The sequence below is a fragment of the Pleurodeles waltl genome, chromosome 10, assembly GCF_031143425.1.
Source record: "Pleurodeles waltl isolate 20211129_DDA chromosome 10, aPleWal1.hap1.20221129, whole genome shotgun sequence".
NCBI lineage: Eukaryota > Metazoa > Chordata > Amphibia > Caudata > Salamandridae > Pleurodeles > Pleurodeles waltl.
In genome coordinates, this window is record NC_090449.1 from 454,273,220 (window position 1) to 454,293,513 (window position 20,294).

At 42.4% G+C, this 20,294-nt stretch overlaps 1 protein-coding gene across 3 annotated transcripts in view; it reads right to left on the reverse strand.

Moving 5' to 3' along the window:
* TMUB1 (transmembrane and ubiquitin like domain containing 1) overlaps positions 1 to 20,294 on the reverse strand; it is a 281,266-nt gene that overhangs the window by 176,986 nt on the left and 83,986 nt on the right. For 2 of the 3 annotated variants that reach the window (XM_069210740.1, XM_069210741.1), the window contains exon 3: positions 16,647 to 16,818. In XM_069210740.1, the coding sequence (XP_069066841.1) occupies positions 16,647 to 16,818 (172 nt within the window). Of the gene's footprint in view, positions 1 to 13,214; positions 16,819 to 20,294 lie in introns of those variants that run through there. The other variant, XM_069210739.1, reaches the window with a different exon arrangement.

The window sequence follows — 20,294 nt, forward strand, 5'->3', positions numbered from 1 at the left end:
CTCCACGAGGACAAAGCAGTGTGGCAGCAGAGAGGCAAAGAAATGAGGTTTCCTGTGCCAAAGCTCAGGAGCTGGATTGCCACAGAGGAGGGAACCCCAGGTGGCCTGTGTGACAGGTGACGGCTGTGCAGGTGGAAATGGTGCGGCCGGGCGCTGCAGCAGAGGCTGACATTTTGACATTGTGTCCTGGCTGAGGGGGCAGGATCGGTTGGAGGCCCTGGCAAAAGGGTGGTGTAGAGAGGAGAAGGGGGTGGGGTGGTGGGTGTGAGTGTCTTCTTCCTCCTCCTCCTCCTCCCCCCGTGTTGGCAGAAGTTGGTGGCGGGGTCATCCCTCCTCCTTTCATAAGAAAGTAATGCACGGGTGAAGGGCAATGTGGGAGCAACACAGGGAGGCCCTGACACAGCATACCACATTGATTTTAGCAGCCATAAAGAACACCAAGAAGGCCCTAGAGATACAGATTGCAGCACTCACGGGAGAGGCGGGCCTTATGCGAGAGGACCATGGGAAATTAAAGGATTGTGTTAAAGAAACAGAGGATACACTGGGGACAACGATCTCACAGGTGAAGGACTTTGCTCAGAAGATGGCCCTCATGAACAATGAGCTGAAGATAATGGTGGACAAGCTGGAGGACATTGAAAGTAGGTCCCAAAACCATAATATATGTCTGGTTGGGGTCCCGGAGAAGATGGAGGTCCCATCCCTGGACTTATACAACGAGTCCTGGCTGAGCGACAAAGTGCTCTTAGGAAAGCCCTCCATGTTTTTCTCTGTGAAACGAGCCCACAGGATCCCTAATGAGTTTTAGAGATCGAGACGCAATCCTTCAGATAGCAAGGAAGAGAGGTCCTTGAAAGATAGAAGGGAAGGATATTAATATCTACCTGGACTACACAAACCTAGTCCAGAAACAGAGTGGCGCTTTTGCCCCAGTCAAGAATGCCCTGCAACAGTTACATTGAAAAAATGCACTGATGTAGCCAGCAAAACTCCGGATTGAATATGGGGGGAAAAAAACACACCTCCTAATGGCACTGCATGAAGCATGGCAATGACTGGAAACGCATGGACTTCAACATGAAAACCGGGCCCGAGAGGATGAGAACATGCAATGGACAAAACAAGATGAAACGAAGGGTGCCGAGAGCCCGAAAGGGGTCTGCTCCTACTCTTACACAGGAGCAAATCAAGGCGGCACAGGGGAAGACCCTCTAATCCCTCCAGGAAAAAAACAGGACCTCAGCAAACAACAGACGGAGGAAGCTCACCCCAGATACAAACGGTAGTGTCACAGAACAGTCAGGATCTGAGCGGGGATCTAAGGAGGAACAGATGCCACAGGGGGAACCCCCCATCCCCAATGACGGCCGGCATGCTGGGCTGAGAAACAGAGGACCAATAATGCTTGATTAGGATATAGCCTATCTGGATTCGGCCTGGGGGCTGGATGGGGGGCTCCACATAGGGCCTCCCTGACTTTAATTAGTAATGGATTTGCGGTTGGAGAGACCCAGTAAAATGCACAAAGAGCACCCTGCCATTGATAAATTGGAGGGGTTCACATCTGCAATGGGCCTCTGTGATGTGTGGAGAATCCTCCATGAACGGGACCGGGGATATTCATATTATTCAGCTGCCCACGATATCCACTCAAGAATAGATTATTTCTTTACCACTGCAGATCTGTTACATAGAGTTACAGAGGCAACCTACCTGGCATGGGGAGTTAGTGATCACGCTCGGTTGCAGGTGACTATATCCCTGGGAAGAGAGAGGGAAAGAAGAGAGAAAAAAGAAAAGAGAAAGAAAAAGAGAGAGAGAGGAGAAAGAAAAAGAGAAAGAAGAGAAAAGGAGAGAAGAGAGAGAAGTGAAAGAGAGAAAGAAGAGGAGGAGAAGAGAGAAAGAGAAGAGAAAAAGTGAGTTTTTTTGGGGGAGGATGGAAACCTGCCAACTTCAAAACACAAAAGGGATGGAAGATATAGTAAAAGCATCCCAATACAATTTCACAGAAAATACAGGTTCTGTACAGAGTCTGGTGACCTGATGGGAGGCATACAAGGCCACCAGGGGGTGGTCTTAGTGGGGGAAGTTGGGGACAGGAGGGTGAGGCAGAAAAGATTACTCACTTTGGAAAGTGAACTCATAGCATTAGAGACTAGATATGCGGCCTCACCAGATCAGGAGATTAAAAATAAATGGTTCAGAAAAGGGAGGAATATAATATATTGGCTTGAGATGAAGTAAAGCACCAATATCTTTTGAAAAGTAAATGCCTCTATGAGGCAGGAAACAAGAAAGGCAAATTATTAGCCTGGATAAGCAAGAAAGAACGAAGAGGCTAATTTATTAGACAATTACGAACACTTAAGGGGGAGATAATCTGAGAGTCCAAAAGTATGAAGGAGGGATTAGCTACCCAACTGGCGGAATTCTACGAATCCTGCATAGATACACCAGAAGAGGAAATAGACAGCTTGATCGTGGATTGTACTATGGCACATTTATCCCCTCTTCATAGTGCTGTGTTAGAAGAGGATATCACTGAGGAAGAATTAATAGAGGTGATGGGGCAACTACAGACAAGAAAAAACCCAGGACCCAAGGGGTTTCTGACTGAGTTCTTCCAAAAGCTCCGCAAGATGACAATCACACATACACCCAGCTTTACTAAAAGCCTTCGAAAGTGGGGAACTCCTCAGGGATAAGAGATCGTCAACAATTGTCCTGCAGCCTAAATCGGGCAAGCCCAAGGACCGGGGTGATCTCACTACTCAATGCTGATATCAAAATGCTAGCTAAAGTGCTGGCGATTAGACTCAGAAAAGTAATGATGACCCTGGTCCATCCGGATCAAAGTGGTTTTATACCTGTCCGCAATATTGCATTGAATCTCTGGCAGCATTCATAACAATCTGGCCCTGATAACAAATTGCACCAGAGGGAGAGCAATACTCTCCTTGGATGCTAATAAAGCATTAGACTCCGTAGAATGGAGGTATAGGTTTGGAATCCGGAGAAAAATGGGCTTTAGCATGAAATTCTGGAGATAGATTAGGCTTTTATACGATAACCCCAGCCCAGAGTTGCCCTTTTGTACATTGCAAAGGTCAAAATATGAAGGGGGGGGCATTGCCCTTCCCAATATTCGGAAATACTATGCAGCAGCACAAGTGAGCATAATCAACCATTGGGTCTTTGCCTCATGGGACGATCTGGCATTCCAGATGGATAGGGAAACCATGCACAGTAACAGCTACTTACACTAGTTATATGGGGAAAACTGGGACCTGCATATAGCCGAGCAACAAAGAAGGTCATACAGATATGGTGGAAACTTACTAGATAAATAGGGTGGGCTAACCGTATGACCACAAGGATGCCTATATGGGAGGGCACAAAATTGCCTAAAGTGACTGCCATGAGAGGTTTTAGGGGTTGGGATGCCATAGGGATATCGTCCCTTGCTGAAGTATGGGACGCAAATGGTTTGGTACCATTTTCGTACCAGAAAAAATAATATAAAATGTCAGATACACAATGGCTACAATATGCTCGACTGAAGGCAGCACTATGCCTCAGCATTCCTGTAGAGTCGGAAACACAGAACACCCCCCCCCCCCCCCCCAAGATATCAAGGAAACTAATTTCCCTTATATACAGCACTATAATGAGAAATACGCAACCCTCACAAAACACATTATAGAAGTGGAGAGGGGATTGTGGGGAGCTGGGAGAGGACAACTGGGTGGAGGCACTTTTGTTTCCAGCAGAGGTAGCTGTTCCTGCATCGCTTAAACTAATACAACTTAAAATACTGCACCATGTGTACTATACAGGGAGTGCAGAATTATTAGGCAAGTTGTATTTTTGAGTATTAATTTTATTATTGAACAACAACCATGTTCTCAATGAACCCAAAAAACTCATTAATATCAAAGCTGAATATTTTTGAAAGTAGTTTTTAGTTTGTTTTTAGTTTTAGCTATGTTAGGGGGATATCTGTGTGTGCAGGTGACTATTACTGTGCATAATTATTAGGCAACTTAACAAAAAAAAATATATACCCATTTCAATTATTTATTATTACCAGTGAAACCAATATAACATCTCAACATTCACAAATATACATTTCTGACATTCAAAAACAAAACAAAAACAAATCAGTGACCAATATAGCCACCTTTCTTTGCAAGGACACTCAAAAGCCTGCCATCCATGGATTCTGTCAGTGTTTTGATCTGTTCACCATCAACATTGCGTGCAGCAGCAACCACAGCCTCCCAGACACTGTTCAGAGAGGTGTACTGTTTTCCCTCCTTGTAAATCTCACATTTGATGATGGACCACAGGTTCTCAATGGGGTTCAGATCAGGTGAACAAGGAGGCCATGTCATTAGATTTCCTTCTTTTATACCCTTTCTTGCCAGCCACGCTGCGGAGTACTTGGACGCGTGTGATGGAGCATTGTCCTGCATGAAAATCATGTTTTTCTTGAAGGATGCAGACTTCTTCCTGTACCACTGCTTGAAGAAGGTGTCTTCCAGGAACTGGCAGTAGGACTGGGAGTTGAGCTTGACTCCATCCTCAACCCGAAAAGGCCCCACAAGCTCATCTTTGATGATACCAGCCCAAACCAGTACTCCACCTCCACCTTGCTGGCGTCTGAGTCGGACTGGAGCTCTCTGCCCTTTACCAATCCAGCCACGGGCCCATCCATCTGGCCCATCAAGACTCACTCTCATTTCATCAGTCCATAAAACCTTAGAAAAATCAGTCTTGAGATATTTCTTGGCCCAGTCTTGACGTTTCAGCTTGTGTGTCTTGTTCAGTGGTGGTCGTCTTTCAGCCTTTCTTACCTTGGCCATGTCTCTGAGTATTGCACACCTTGTGCTTTTGGGCACTCCAGTGATGTTGCAGCTCTGAAATATGGCCAAACTGGTGGCAAGTGGCATCGTGGCAGCTGCACGCTTGACTTTTCTCAGTTCATGGGCAGTTATTTTGCGCCTTGGTTTTTCCACACACTTCTTGCGACCCTGTTAACTATTTTGAATGAAACGCTTGATTGTTCGATGATCACGCTTCAGAAGCTTTGCAATTTTAAGAGTGCTGCATCCCTCTGCAAGATATCTCACTATTTTTGACTTTTCTGAGCCTGTCAAGTCCTTCTTTTGACCCATTTTGCCAAAGGAAAGGAAGTTGCCTAATAATTATGCACACCTGATATAGGGTGTTGATGTCATTAGACCACACCCCTTCTCATTACAGAAATGCACATCACCTAATATGCTTAATTGGTAGTAGGCTTTCGAGCCTATACAGCTTGGAGTAAGACAACATGCATAAAGAGGATGATGTGGTCAAAATACTCATTTGCCTAATAATTCTGCACTCCCTGTACAAGTTGCTAAACAAGATAGGAAAGGCAACAAATGCAAATTGTGTGAGGGGATGTGGGGACACTGGCACCTTTTATCAAAACCATATGGAGCTGCCCTAAGATTGTAGAGTTCTGGAAGGAAGTGGGGCAGGCCATGGAGAATGCCACTGGGAATTCTCTGGAACTGAAACCGGAAGCAGTACTCCTGGGAATATGGGGACAAACAGATCATACCAGGCATCAAAAGCTACTGATTAATCTTGCTTTTATGGTGGCTAAATGAGACATAGCTTGGAAGTGGGGGATCGGAGATACAAAGAATGGTGGGAGGATATGGAAAGATGTTGAATCAAGGAAAGGGAAATACCAGGGCAGAGGTAAGGAAAAGAAGTACGATGAAATATGGGGTGGATGGGAGACAGGATAGGTAAAAATATTCAAATCCCTAACAAATTCTGGGAATTAGTGAAAGACCCCAGATATGGTGGGAGAAATAATGTCTGATAGGGCACCTAAGACACTGAAAGGCCTGCAGAAGTAGAGTGTATAAACACTGAATGTCCATAGTGCTAGACCACCTTGCGTAGAACAATGCTTTGACAAGGAATTTCTGTTTTCTTTCTTCAATGTTTTCAGGTATGTATGTATGTATGTATGTATATTTCACTCGGGTTGGAGTGCAACCAATAAAATGTAATTATAAAAAAATTTCTTTTTAAATCGTGATTGAAATAATACCATTGAATAAAGGACAGAATGAAAAAGTCTCGGACAGAAGCAAGTCGAAGGCGGAGCGAAGAATATATGTCCAAGCCCGACGGTGAAGAGAAAACAGTCTAAACAAAGGACTTGGTGCCCACATGCAGTATCACTGAGAAGGAGGAGTCACTTGATCCCCGTGACATGAAAAATCCTTTGAGGAAACACAACTTGTAACACTCCGAACCAAACACTAAATGGGAGGAACATGTGTATCTACAGCCAACCATGCCCTTGAATATGATCTTCTTAGTTTGGTAAGACTAACCTAGAGCAGGTCATAGCTTATAAATATCTAGTACTAACATTTTTACTTAATGTTTCATAGGATGCCCACTTTTTCACAAATTGAAAAGTTCTGTAGCAGCTCTTAGAAGCTTTGAGTTAAAAAATGATTCCTAAGATCTGAGTTTTGGAAAGAAAAAGAAAGTTATCATTTGAAAACATTTCAGTTACCATCTAATTCTATGACCCCGTTAATAAGATTGAATTTTACTTTACTCAGTGGAACCTTTTGGTCAAATTTATAATTTGGGATTACTACACAACAGTGAGAAAATTAACTTCTCTGAAATAATTTCCTAGCAACAGCTTAAAAGTATCAGAAAGAAACTCTTGGACTTCTATGGCTTAGCCCTAAACTTGTTAGCGGGTATGATATAAAATGTGCTCAAGAAGATGAGGTCAATTTACTGAGGGCAGATTAAACACTTCCATATGAACTCACTTCCAGATCAAAATATGTTAAAAATAAATAAATAAATAAAACATAAGAATAGTGGTTAATTGAATATCAGAGGCAAAAGAGCTTGCAAATAGTGGAGTACCTTGGACTCTGTAGTTATGAGTTACAAGTTAAATTTGGGCCCGTATTTATACTTTTTTTGCGCCGCATTTGCGTCGTTTTTTTGACGCAAAAACGGCGCAAACTTGCAAAATGCCATTGTATTTTGTAGGTTTGCGCCGTTTTGCGTCAAAAAGCGGCGCAAATGCGGCGCTAAAAAAAGTATAAATACGGGCCTTGATGTTTGAGTCACACTGTCTTTGTTTAAAGCAATCAACAAAAACTGATATTATGCCAGATTTTAGAAAAAAAAAGTGCTTGTAACATCGAGAGATATGGTTTTAGTTCTAATAATAGATGTTTTGTAGAGCTGAAATTATTGCAATTGTGAAATTTTAAGATTTATTTTTAAATAGATTAGCTGTCTATGTTTGGGATTTTCCATGTGAAGAAACAAAATGTATACTGAGAAATATGGTTGTTTTAGTACCAATTCTCATGATGTATACTACTATAATTACTGTAGGTAACAAGATTTTAAGGGCGATTTTAAAATAGACAAATTGTAAAATTGTTTTATGGCACTGTGTTCTGATAAATACACAAATAAGATAAAAAAAAGTTACTCATGGGGCTTCAGAAAATGCACAGTATTGGGAACAGATTTGCGAATGAAAGGTATTTACTGGTGGTTATTTTTTATTTTTACAGTTTTGAATGCCAGAAAGCACTCATGTTTTATGCAGACTAAAATGTGAAAACTCATATAGTGTACGCAAGCAGCCCCCTCACCATTTAAGGTTTCGCTTCCGCTGTGCTTGCGAAGTCTTATTACTAAAATAATTCTTTAAAGTGACTTAGAACGGGCCTCTATTTCGCCCCTTACTTACCTGAACTTCTCGTTTGTTCATTCAAACATCGCCCCAACATTGCTTTAATTTATTTGCTTTTTATTGGCTAGCAGTTCACTTCATGCTCTTCTGTTCTGCTTTTGCCGCCGCATGGTTGAAGTACACCTTCTGGTGTTTGGTTATTAATTAGTGTTTATATGTGAAAAGTTTAACTGAATGCAACTTCATTTGCGTTGAAATGTGTAAACTTGTAGGCCATTGTGCAATGTAGTATCGAGTGCAGATGTAAAGCAAACAGCAAATGGTCTCATTATGTTGCATTTTTCCTTACTTAATTACATTTCTGATGGATAACAGTTGTATATATTAAAAATTATTTGTGTGCTCGTTTCTTAAATTACCACTCACTAATTTTTAAAGAAAAAGTCATTTGTATAATTGGCAATGTTTTATTTCAAACTGTTGTTCTCTCAGTGACTTATTAACAGGCAGTCACAAGTGCAGTTATCTTGCAGGCACTAGGGTCATGATTTGAATTATGCAGCAGTTGCAGTGGCACCAGTCCCACAAGGTGTCAGAACCCCTCTAAAACAGATTATTGCTAAATTGTGCTACTAAACAGGCAGTCACAAGTGCAGTTACCTTGCAAGCACTAGGGTCATGATTTTAGTGGTGCAGCGACACTAGAGCCAGAAGCTCCAAGAACCCCTCTAAACACCAAATATTGACATATTTTACTACTAAACAGGCAGTCACAAGGGCATTTATCTTGCGGGCACTAAGGTAATGGTTTTAATGGTGCAGTAGCACTAGTGCCACAAGTTGTCAGAGACCCTCTAAACACAGATTATTGCTAAAGTTTACTAATAAACAGGCAGTCATAATTGCAGTTACCTTGCAGGCACTAGAGTCATGACTTCAGTACTGCAGCAGGAACCCCACTAAACACTAAATATTGCTATAGTTTACCAATAAACAGGCAGTCACAATAGCGGTTAATTTGCAGTCAAAAGGCCCATGATTTGAATGGTGCAGTGGCACTTTACTAACTACGCATTACTATACTTTAATATAATCCCATATTAAATAAGGTAGGAGTTTGGAACCCTGGGATATTAATTCAACACAAATCACAACATAGTCAAGTATTAACAGTTTATCAAATTTAAAACAAACATTAGTATAACCGTTTTCTAATATTTAATACCTAGTTTGTAAGGTAGAATGCAAAAGAAAAACCAAAGGTAAAACCTATTGGCTTTGCCAATGCTTGTTGATTTAGGATTGGTGAATTTTTTTAGCCTTTACTTTAGACTAAGACATATGTGGAATAGCAGACCTCGAAAAGTCTACTCGTTCACTGCAATGGGAGTCATATTTCGAGCCTTCTGGCAACTGACAAAGAACAGGTGTTCTGTTCAGTCAGAAAGTGAAGGAGGCCTTTACATAATCTTCTTGTCACATTTGCTCTGTGTTCAAAGACAGAGGTCAAAAGGCAGTTTGTGTTACAATTAATTTTGACTGCAGAGTTCCAGAATTTTGACAGTTATTTTTCATAAAACATTTAAATAGGTAAGTCAACTGTACAAACATTTCAAAATACATTTCAGTAGTTGTGAAAGCCCATTGTTTGTACTTCTGTGTGATGAAAAAAATATTTTAATACAATGAAAACAAATCAGAACACTTTACTTGGTGATGTGCAAAGAATAAATGTTTTCTGAAACCTGTTTTTAACAGATTTGTTAATATGTTGTATAGTTTTATCAGTAAAGCTGCAAGTTAGTGGGAAGCTTTTTGGACATTTCATGGAAATCTACTCTCTGTAAATGACAGTGTGCAACCACATCATGCTTTAGTAATATATTAAAAAGGAGCGTTTAAGCATAAACCTAGAAAACACTCCTGCCCAGGTAGACATACTATTAGTAAACAGAGGCAAGTAATAGATCATACGTCCCCTATAAGTGGGCTAGATTTTTTTTATACATGGAGCAAATGTTTAGTCCATTTAATCAAAGAATTTTTTTTGTACAGAAGAAATGCTGAGCTTACATATCTGAAGGTACACTCATATGTGAGAATGAAGAAAAGGGCGACTTTGTAAAGTAAAATATTTGCCCAGGGTCACACAATTGAGATCTGTTTATGGGTCAAGTACATTACAGTTATGGTTGAGTAGATTATTCAAGTTACTTTACCTGCAGGTCTAGTAACATTGTAATGATTTTTCGAGGCCTGACTAGGTGGCCATTACTTTTCTATACTTTCTCAAGCACCTTGTTTTTCCTGAGTGACATTTCATTAACAAGAAAGTTAAAAAAATAAAAGGGTGTTACCGTGATTTATTGTGTGGTGAGTAGAGAAATCGGATTCCTTATCTCACTGTCAAACATATTTAGCACCTTATTGTTTAAACTACGAAGAAGACAAAAACAGGCCCCTCTTGTGCCAGCATGCGGGGTGGTGCTTGCAAGATAATGGATTGAATGTTATGAAGTTGATGTCCTTCCTGCTGGTGAATAAGCATGTTGGTATGTTGTTCCCCTAAAACATGTTTGTTTCTAAAAATTAATTCTGCTGTTATTTTAAGGAGTGTTGCAATTATCTGTGTCTTTCACAGTATGGGTAGAAGCCAGCCATTGGCCACTTCCACAGCTTTTTAAGTATTTTTCAAGAAACTCATTTGTTTCAAGATTTTAAAGTTTCTACGTCAGTCTTCATTTTTTTAAATCTCGTCATGGGACATGAAATGAAACACAGAGAGGGGAGCCTGTAGGAGGTAGATCAAGGATTTCCTTTAATTTTTATTATAAGTATCAGAAAGAGATCGAGGAAACGGCTAATTACTAGAAGAAAAACAAAAAATTATAGCAACCTGATAGCAATGTTCAATTTTGCATTCTCAAATACAAAACTAAATTGTCTCCATTTGGGGCGGATGTTAAATTCTTGCCACCACTCCACAAAGGCCATGACTCAAACATCTTTCTGTTTTCTTTCAATGAGCAGTCTAGTAGTCACCATGGGATAACAACAAAAAACATTTCTATGAATACCCAATAATACACTGATGGAATTAGGCTTAACCTAAATTCAGCTAATTTCTTTCAGTTTGTGAAAACCTGCAGCCCAAAACTACTCAAGTACAGGTTACCTAGCAAACATGTGGACTATATCTGCTTCGGTACCTGTGAATCTAGGGCAATGTTCTATTTGATTAAACTATTTAGAAATTTTAGACAGTGTAATGTAAGACTCAAAGATTGCGAGGTAAACCTGACTACTTACGCGAGAAGTAATAACAATTTTAGAGAACCTCAGGACAATGAATGAGACTTATTCTACAGAGATAGTTTCAGATCTGGAATGCTAAGAAATCTTTTTGCATCTTCCCAGATCTTATTTAAGTTTGCCAGTATCCTAAACAACACTTTTTTAAAAAGAATCACGGGTCACCAAATTTCAAGGTCATTTTAGTACATATTTGAAAGAGATTGATGTGTGAATACTGATTGTAGGGATTAGGGGAAAAATGTAAGCATTTTATGAGCATTATGGTACCTCCAAATATCAATAAGCTTAAGAGTGGCAATCATATACGACATAAAAACTCTAGAATTCTCATTCAACCTGTATGTCTAGGTTTAGAAGCTACTAATTTGGTATTTAGAATGCAGTTAAAATCCCCATTAATTAGGATACAGACAAAACAGTTTGATAGTCCTACTACTTAATGAATACTATTTTTGAGCGAACATAATTTGGAGCACATAGAGACAAATGGTTTAATTATTTCTTTCTGTGACACACCAACGCATACTAGTACTCATCGTCCCAACAGTTTAAATGTTCTAAGTTTGTAGAGGCTATTAAAGAATAAAACTGTTGGTGTCTCAACAAACACTATAATGGTGAACCCATATTTGAACTTCATGGGAGTGACAGGGTTCCTTCAGTACCCCCAAAGGTAATGTCAAATACCTTGAGGCTGGCTCACACTGAAGCCGAAGCTATGACTAGTTTAGTCTAGGGACCCTGAAGTAAGAAAGACTTGGGCACACCAAGGGCAGAAGAGAAGGAATCAAGCCCCCTCCCCATCCTACTGCACAAGAACTCCCAGAAGTTATTTTTCTCTCTGCCCAACTTAGTCTTGAAATGTTCAATCACCAAGTCTCCTATATAACATCTTTTGAGATTCCTAAATGGAGTGACAGCCTGCTAGCTACGAGACACAATTTCTAACAACACCAGAAAAGTACCTGCAAAAACAGAAGAGATATAGTGATAGAGCAGAAGATAAGTAAAATGGAAGAAAAGCCTCCTATGTTCATAAAAAGAATGAAAGTGTGCGAGACAAATGATTGGGATTCTTAAAGTAGCAGTGATTATTTTCTCTTGTAACTGTGTTAGTATGGGCACTTTCTTTACTGATGGATTTTCAGATTAGAGTTTAGGGTGATATCTTAGTCAAATGCACTAATACCTGGTTTGATTTAAATGTACAGCATTAAAAAAAAAAAAAGACCAAAAATGTTGCCATGGCAATTCTTCTTTAACATTGGAACTTGTGTGTTCTGAGATCCTGCACATGCATAAAGATATTCAAATGTTTATGAATATCAGAGATAATGAAAAAGTGTTAATTTTCCATCACAGGATTCAGAGAACTTACAGTAAGCAGCCCATGACTGGCTACATCTAACAACATTTCCTTATGGTAGTTCCTTCCCTTCATTTATATTTCATCTGGGTTGCCTTCTGTATTTAGTACAGCATGCATAATTGCTCTGTCTGTTAGGAAGCTAAAATATAGGTTAATGAGGACCACTAATTTCTACTATGCATTTGTTATCTTTCGTAGAACTATAATGTGATGCTCCTACAAAGATCAACGAGAGCCAGCAGCACTGGGCTTCAAACCGGCTACCTGCAGATGCTTAGCAAACTAAGTGGTCTTATGAAAATGATTATGTCTAGTACGTGGGAATTATTAGGGATGAATTAGCCATGAAAAATAGAAGAATGAAATATCCAACAAGAGATTTGTCAAATTATCCTTTTTCAAAATATGATCTGGCATTTCAGCAGCGGAACCATTTCTCAGTTTAAAAAGTATGTAAAGACTAGAAATAAAAGCCAAAGGCTGATGGACAAGAAATCCTAAATTAAAAGTCCTTTTAAATCACATTTTGTAGCATCACCTGAAGGACATCTGGGAGAAACTCAATATGCACTACATTTCTGCCTCCAACTGTTGGATTCTGGTTGAAAATGTCTTCTTATTTGCAATAGCAAACTCCTTGAAGCAGCACCCTGCAACATGTGGGTCATTATGCCCTCTTCTTACTAAAAGATATAGCCACATTTATACAGGATGACAAAAACAACCAAATTGTGTAGGCCATGCAAAACAAAACAGCACAAGACCTGCTGGCACTTCAACCAGACAGCTTTTTAATCGCACACAGTTTTTTAATAGCATCACTGTCCAAAGGCAGATATCATGGGGAAAACTCAGCATTTTCAGCAAGATACTGCCACCTGCTATAGTACATGGCAAACAGCACACGGCAAAAAGGTTTATCGACAGCAAGCTTAAAGCCAAAAAAGAATAAAAAACAAAAAAACAAAGAGAAAGAGACATATAACTCATGCATACAAGAGAAAGCAAGTGAAGTCTTTTCTGCTTGGATGAAATACATGTATCTATGGAGCTTGACCAAACAGACTGCCTTGGGTTTTCAAGAGAGGCAAGTAAAAGCAGAGTTTTAAAAAAGAAATAGTTATTCTTTAATCAATTGAGAGGGCACCCATTTACTGTTACCCACATATGCTCATGCAGAGTGACTAAACAGAGAGGTGTTGTCGCCAACCAAGGCACTGTTGTTTATCTCATTTGACCAATTTGCCACCCTCATGAGAGTTATCTTTTGAAGATCGAATCAATTTGTTGAATGTTCAATTTAGAACACAGACCATACCAAATGAATTTTTGTGAGAGCAGGCAGATTTGACATAGCACCAACATCTCAAGTGCTTACATTCAAAATGAGGAGTATACAACATCTTCAGCATAACCAAACATGATATAAATTCTGTTTCCAATTTCCCCACAAACCTCCCATGGCATTTAACAAAGCCTTTTAAAGTGGCAATATCCGTTAATAGTGAAAGACAAATTAAATACAGGTCCATCCCCAATGAAGTTACCATCTTAGGTGTATTTACTGCTTTCTCTTCGTACTAAACATTTTAGCTGTAGAGTACCAGAGGCAGAATAAGAAATCTGTTCGACTGGTAGATTTCAAGCAGTCTATCTGGCCTAATAATATTTGGGTTATGGGGAGCACAAGCCACACATGGAAGATTGAGGTGGCCCACAGAGAGACACATAATGTAATTTCGTTTTCTGTGAATAACTATTTCCTGTTCCTACCAAAATCAAAGCCATGTTCTTCTAATAAAGATGGTGAATCTATCCAACCCTGTTTTAACTATTTTATTTCAACTATTTTACCACCCTATCCTATGGCATCAAGACCAGGACAACTTTCAGTCCCTTAGCAAAAACACATTGCTAATAATAAAGAGGAGTGAGGAAAGTAAAGTATGATCACAAAGAAGGAGAAACTGGTGCCCATCTGCACATTTTTTGCATACAATCATAGCACAACCTACTAGGCATTTGGAGTACAACTTAAGTCACCACTATAAACGGTCTGTTCCCTCATTACTCTAGTCATTACTTTTCACAATCAAAATAACCATGCTCGCCTCAATTCAGTTATAGCCTAGATCCATTCCCTCGCAGATTCCTTACTCACCAGTGACCCATATCCCCTCTACAACATCCTTCTGGGGCTGCTACTAATGCACTCTCCGATCTGGAGGCATTCCCAAACCTTACCCGCATTTACTGCTTTGTTCACCCTTTCGGATGCAGACTCTCCTTCACAACCATGGTTCCTCACCATTACTTCTGGAGCAGTAAATGAGCCCACAATTAGTGTTCTCCCTCTTTTCTCCTTCCCCATTTCCTCAAAATTGCTTTTGCAGCAAACTATGGGGGTGATTCTGACCGCGGCGGACGGCGGTTGCCGCCCGCCAAGCGGTTCCCGCCGAAAGACCGCTCCGCGGTCAAAAGACCGCGGCGGTCATTCTGGCTTTCCCACTGGGCCGGCGGGCGACCGCCGAAAGTCCGCCCACCAGCCCAGCGGGAAACACCCTTCCCACGAGGACGCCGGCTCAGAATGGAGCCGGCGGAGTGGGAAGGTGCGACGGGTGCAGTTGCGAAATTCTTCGTGGGGCCCTCTTACGGGGGCCCCTGCAGTGCCCATGCCATTGGCATGGGCACTGCAGGGGCCCCCAGGGGCCCCACTGCACCCCCTACCGCCATCCTGTTCCTGGCGGGAGACCCGCCAGGAACCGGATGGCGGTAGGGGGTGTCAGAATCCCCATGGCGGCGGAGCGCGCTCCGCCGCCATGGAGGATTCTCAAGGGCAGCGGGAAGTCGGCGGTACACCGCCGACTTTCCGTTTCTGGCCGCGGCTGAACCGCCGCGGTCAGAATGCCCAGCGGTGCACCGCCAGCCTGTTGGCGGTGCTACCGCCGACCTCCGCTATGGCGGTAATTACCGCCAGGGTCAGAATGACCCCCTATATTCTCTTCCCTTCAAGCTTTACCAACTGTGGCCTCCAAAAGTAGCTTTCACATCCATCCATTTGCAGTAGCTCTCAGAATTTCTCTCCTTGGTAGGAATTTCTCACCAGTACCTCAATTCTAGGTGTTTTCTACAGCTCCGTTTCTAGCCAGCATTCTTATCCACACCAATTTCACACAGTTATTGCTCCTTGCTATTCCTAAAGTGGGACGATCATCAGGAATATTTACAACATTTATTAAAATACCAGCTAATATGATGCAGAGAACGAGCAATAAAGGGGCCTCCATCTTTTTTCACTCAGACGAATGCAAATCTCTTCATACTGCAATGGAATTTATAACTGCACCATTCAAAGCTTCACTTTCTGACTAGTGCTTCCCACCTGCCCCCCCACCATCTAGTCCCCTATAGTCTACCTCTCACACCCTTTGAGGTGCTCCTTTTCCAGGTATCGCTATAATTGTTTCTTAGGTGCAAGTACGGTGCTGGTCTCTCCTCAGCCAGCGCTCTCCCTATGCAAGTCAGTACTCTCCATCTTTGGCTATATACCCCCACACCTCTCTTCTAGACACCTCTTGCCAATCTTCCCAGTGTGGCCTGTACTCTCCCCTAGATAGCCAGTACGCTCAGTTCTTCTGCAACAGTTGGTTCCAGGTTTCCTTTTACAGGAAGCACTCTTCCCTGCCAATAGCCAGTGACCTTTAGACTTGGGGCCTGGTGATTTCCAGCCTTCTTTTACTTCCCATTCGGCTACATTTTTATCACATCTCCGTGGACTATTGTTTTTCCAAATTTGACTTTATTTCACAAAGCACAATCTTTTAGATTCTGGACATCTAGCAAAGACCCTTTTCTGTGATGTTTCATTCTATTGTGGTCTCTCTTGTCCCTTGCAATGTACTATTCTCTTGGCCTCCTCCACTTCTCTGTCGAGGAGCCATGCCTTCGCTCAGAGACTCTTAGCAGTTCATCTGATTGGTGTAATTAGGGGTGAGGAGTGCTGCACTTCGCAGCACACATGTGAACACATTATCTGCGATACATGGTGAATGCCATGAAGCTGAAGAGGACAGTGACACCAGTCAGGCAGACTGTGGCAGTAGCAGTGAAGAATTGTCTGTACTGGATCTGGAAATACCACAGCAGCACCAACATCAGTACAAACATAGGCACCATCAGACTGCCAATGTTAAGAGCAGCATTGACCTGATCAACACGGGCACCTGCTGGCATCTGTGGAGTGGCATGCTGCGAAATGTGACAATGGAGGACACAGTGATCAGTCAGGTGTAGTGAAGACATTGTCTGCGTGTCATCGCGAAGCAGCTGGCCCTGATAAATCAGACGAACTTGATGCTCTTGCCCAGGAAAGAATGTCCTAGAAAGAGAGGAAAACAATTGAATGATCAGTGTAACAAGAACCACAGCTTGGTCTCTACTTTAAAGATAAACATAAGGATCTCTGATGTAAACATTGTTAGGAGGAGGACAAATGGGGAAGGAGGGATAAAGTGAAAGTGGGGCAAGGAAGACAGCTAAAGCCACAACACGAGGACTACAACTTCAATCAGCGAAGCATAAAAACCTAAAATACAAATACAGACCGTAGAAGAGAACATAAAATGAGGGAAGAGTCAGAGTCTTAACCTGGCACATCGAAACATTTACTTTTGGTCACAGAAGCTAAATGGCAGCAAAACCCTTTCATCCCAGGAAACCTACCCATCACCAGACTGGACACCCCAAAAGACCCATAAATGTATTAAATGAGCTACAGTGTAAGGCTGAGATGCACCAATAGAATGATACACAGCCACATCACACCCTTATCCGAGCATTGACACCAAATTAACAGCTCTTAAAAATAAAATATATATATATATACATACATACATACATACACACACACACACACAAGCAGTACGTTTATCATAGAATGTAAAGTGCATATTTTAAAAAGATGCTAACAATTTTAGTTTCAAATATTTAAAATGTTTTGACATATTTCAAAATTCAATTCTATCAAGTGAAATAGACAGAATGGATTTACACTGTGGGAACATGACATGGAAACACCCTTTCCACATTTCTGTAAGATTTACATTTTTTGTTGTTGTTGATGCTATGCTATGTTGCTTTCGAGCAATTGTGAGGCTAAATTAGAGTGCCCACTAAAACATAACTATCACGTCTCATAACATTCATGGTTGATTTTTTATCCCTCCAGGGGCAATGTCGTGACATCTACAGCCCTCCAGCACCCAGGGTAAGGGCCTGTGCTTCCCTCTCTCCCCCAACACCTAAAAATGCCAGTCTCTCTGCCCTCCCAGGGAAGGGGTGAGGTGATTACCCCAACCTGCTGCACTTGGGGGAGAGGAGGAAGGGGTGGGTGTCAGCAGAAAGCCCACTAGACACCAGGAATAAATTGACAAAATAAAAAGTGATGTGGGTGGCCCACCACGCACATGCCTTCACCCTAGAAAGTGTGTAGCATTCTTACTGCCCCCATGGGGCAGAAAGCCCACGAGAAAACAGGCATGTGCAATATGTAGGAAGGTGGCCTGGTGTGTGGTAGATACCCATGGTGTTTGCACCTTATACCAGGTCCAGGCAACACCTATCAGTTAGTGAAACAGTGTTTAGGAAGCCAGGGCTCTCTAGTAGTAGCTGTGGTGAGCAGCCAAGACTTATCTAGGAAGAGTGTAAAACACTTGCAAAACCACAGTAGTCACATAGTAACTTGTCTCAAATGACAGGAGCCACATAGTGTTGTAAAAATAAAAGGTGTTTTATTACAGTAACACTGAACTACATTACTGATAGGCAGTCCCCCAACTGGAGGTAAGTACACACTATATATACACACAGCAAGTATTAGGAGTTAGCTTAGAAAAACAACATACATTGGCAAGAAATAGCAGAAAATAGCTAGGGTCCTGTACGGGCGAAACCATATACTAAAATAGTGGAATGTGAAGTGTAGTCTCCCACCCAAGGATGTGGAGTAGTTGGGAAGGAGCTGGGAGAACTTGGGACCCCCAGAAGTAAGTACCTAGGTGACCCCCAGCGACCAGGAGAGCAGAGATAAGATACCTGGTCTTCCCAGAGACTAACAAGGGGACTTGGAAAAAGACGATTGCAAGACCAGGACCAGTCCAGTGGAACCCAACGGTGGATTCTGGATGAAGAGGACCTGCAAAAAGAGACAGGTTCTAGTCCAGGCAGGAGTGTACAGGTGAGGCAGGAGCCACTACCCACCCTTCTGTGGATGAAGATCCGAGTTGACAATGGAAGCTGAAGAGCAGCTGTGTTGTTCAGGAGCTGCACGGGGGTCCTTTGAGTCACGCAGAAGATGTCTCACGCCGGTCGCAGTCGTGTCAGTGGTCAGGAGGACCACCAAAAAGCCTTGGCAAATGCAAATCTGGGCAGAAGAGGATTTGCAGAGAAGAAGAGGACCAGCAAGGTCCAGGGGACCAAACCCTTGGAGCGGAGTCTGGGCTGACCCTCAGCATTCCGAAGAGCCTGCAGAAGCAGTCGTACCCCAACAGGCAACCCACTGGCAGCAGCTAGAGTAAGTTGCTGTGAGGTGCAGTCGGCACACCTAGAGAGGAGTCCCACATCACTGGAGCAGCAGAGGAGAGACTGTCCTTGCAAGGATGAAGTGCTGCAGGCTGGGGATACTTGGAGCCTGAAGATCCCTTGGAGCAGGAGTCAACAAGCTTGGTTGCTGCAAGAGTCGCAGTACACAGGGGTTCTGTACTGCAAGGAGAGGCATGGGCTCGCCATCTCCTGAATCAGTCACAAGGCAGAGAGGACCAGGAGGACCACTCAGATCCACCACCTGTGTCCTACACAACTTTCCTGTGGAGAGCAGATCCCAGGAGCCAGATGCTGTTGCCTTATGTTCCTGAGAAAGCGTGGGAGTGAATCCTTCACTCCAAGGGAGATTCCTTCTTGCTTCTTTGGTGCAGCTGAAGTCTTGCTGACCCCAGAGGATGCACAGCAGTGGAAATGTTGCAATTGTTGGAAGGAGCCAAAGAAACAATGTAGCAAGGCGAGATCGTCTCGGGAGGCTTGTTTGGTTCCTGTGAAGTCCAGCAGCGGTTCCAATGGCCAGGAACAGTAAGAGGTCAAAGCAGGAGTCTTGCACACTGAATCTGGGGACCCACCCACAAGGGAGCCCTTAAATAACCCTAGCAGGAGGTTTGGTCATTCTGCAGGGTGACCACCTATCAGAGGGAGTCGCTGATGTCCGTCACCTGCCCTGACCACAGAACATCCACTGGTTGCCAGGAGTAGTTTTCAATAAAATAACGGGGCATTCCCACTCTTCTCCCAATAAAAACTCTACCCCACTTGTGTAGCTCAGCCTAGCGCTATTAACACAAAAGCCCCAATAACACAAATTGGAGACCTCAGTATCAGGGTAGCTACAGCATTTAGGTCTTGGCTCAGCAGTCGCCTAGGGACCTAAGGAAACCTTCCAAACCTGGACATTTTTTCCGCAAACTGGACAGGGAAGTAAGGACTCCCATTACTGCTGGTTTGATCTATTCCTGTTGTGGGAGCCAAGACTAGCATTTTTATTGGGACAAGTGTGTGTGTGGGGGGGGGGGGGGTGGTTAAACACTGGGCAGTAGCTTTTTTGTAGATCCCTGCAAATTCCTGAAGTTTTGTCACATGAATGCAAGGAAAGTGAGTGTTTTAGGCAAGTTTGATTCTTGCATGGCATTGTGGGATCCACGAAAGGCTCTCAACCATAGACTCCTTCTTACGAGGTGTCTTATTTTCAGGCATGTCTGAATTTGACAGGTTTTCCTTAGTGGTAGCCAAACTGCAAATAGGTTGAAAACA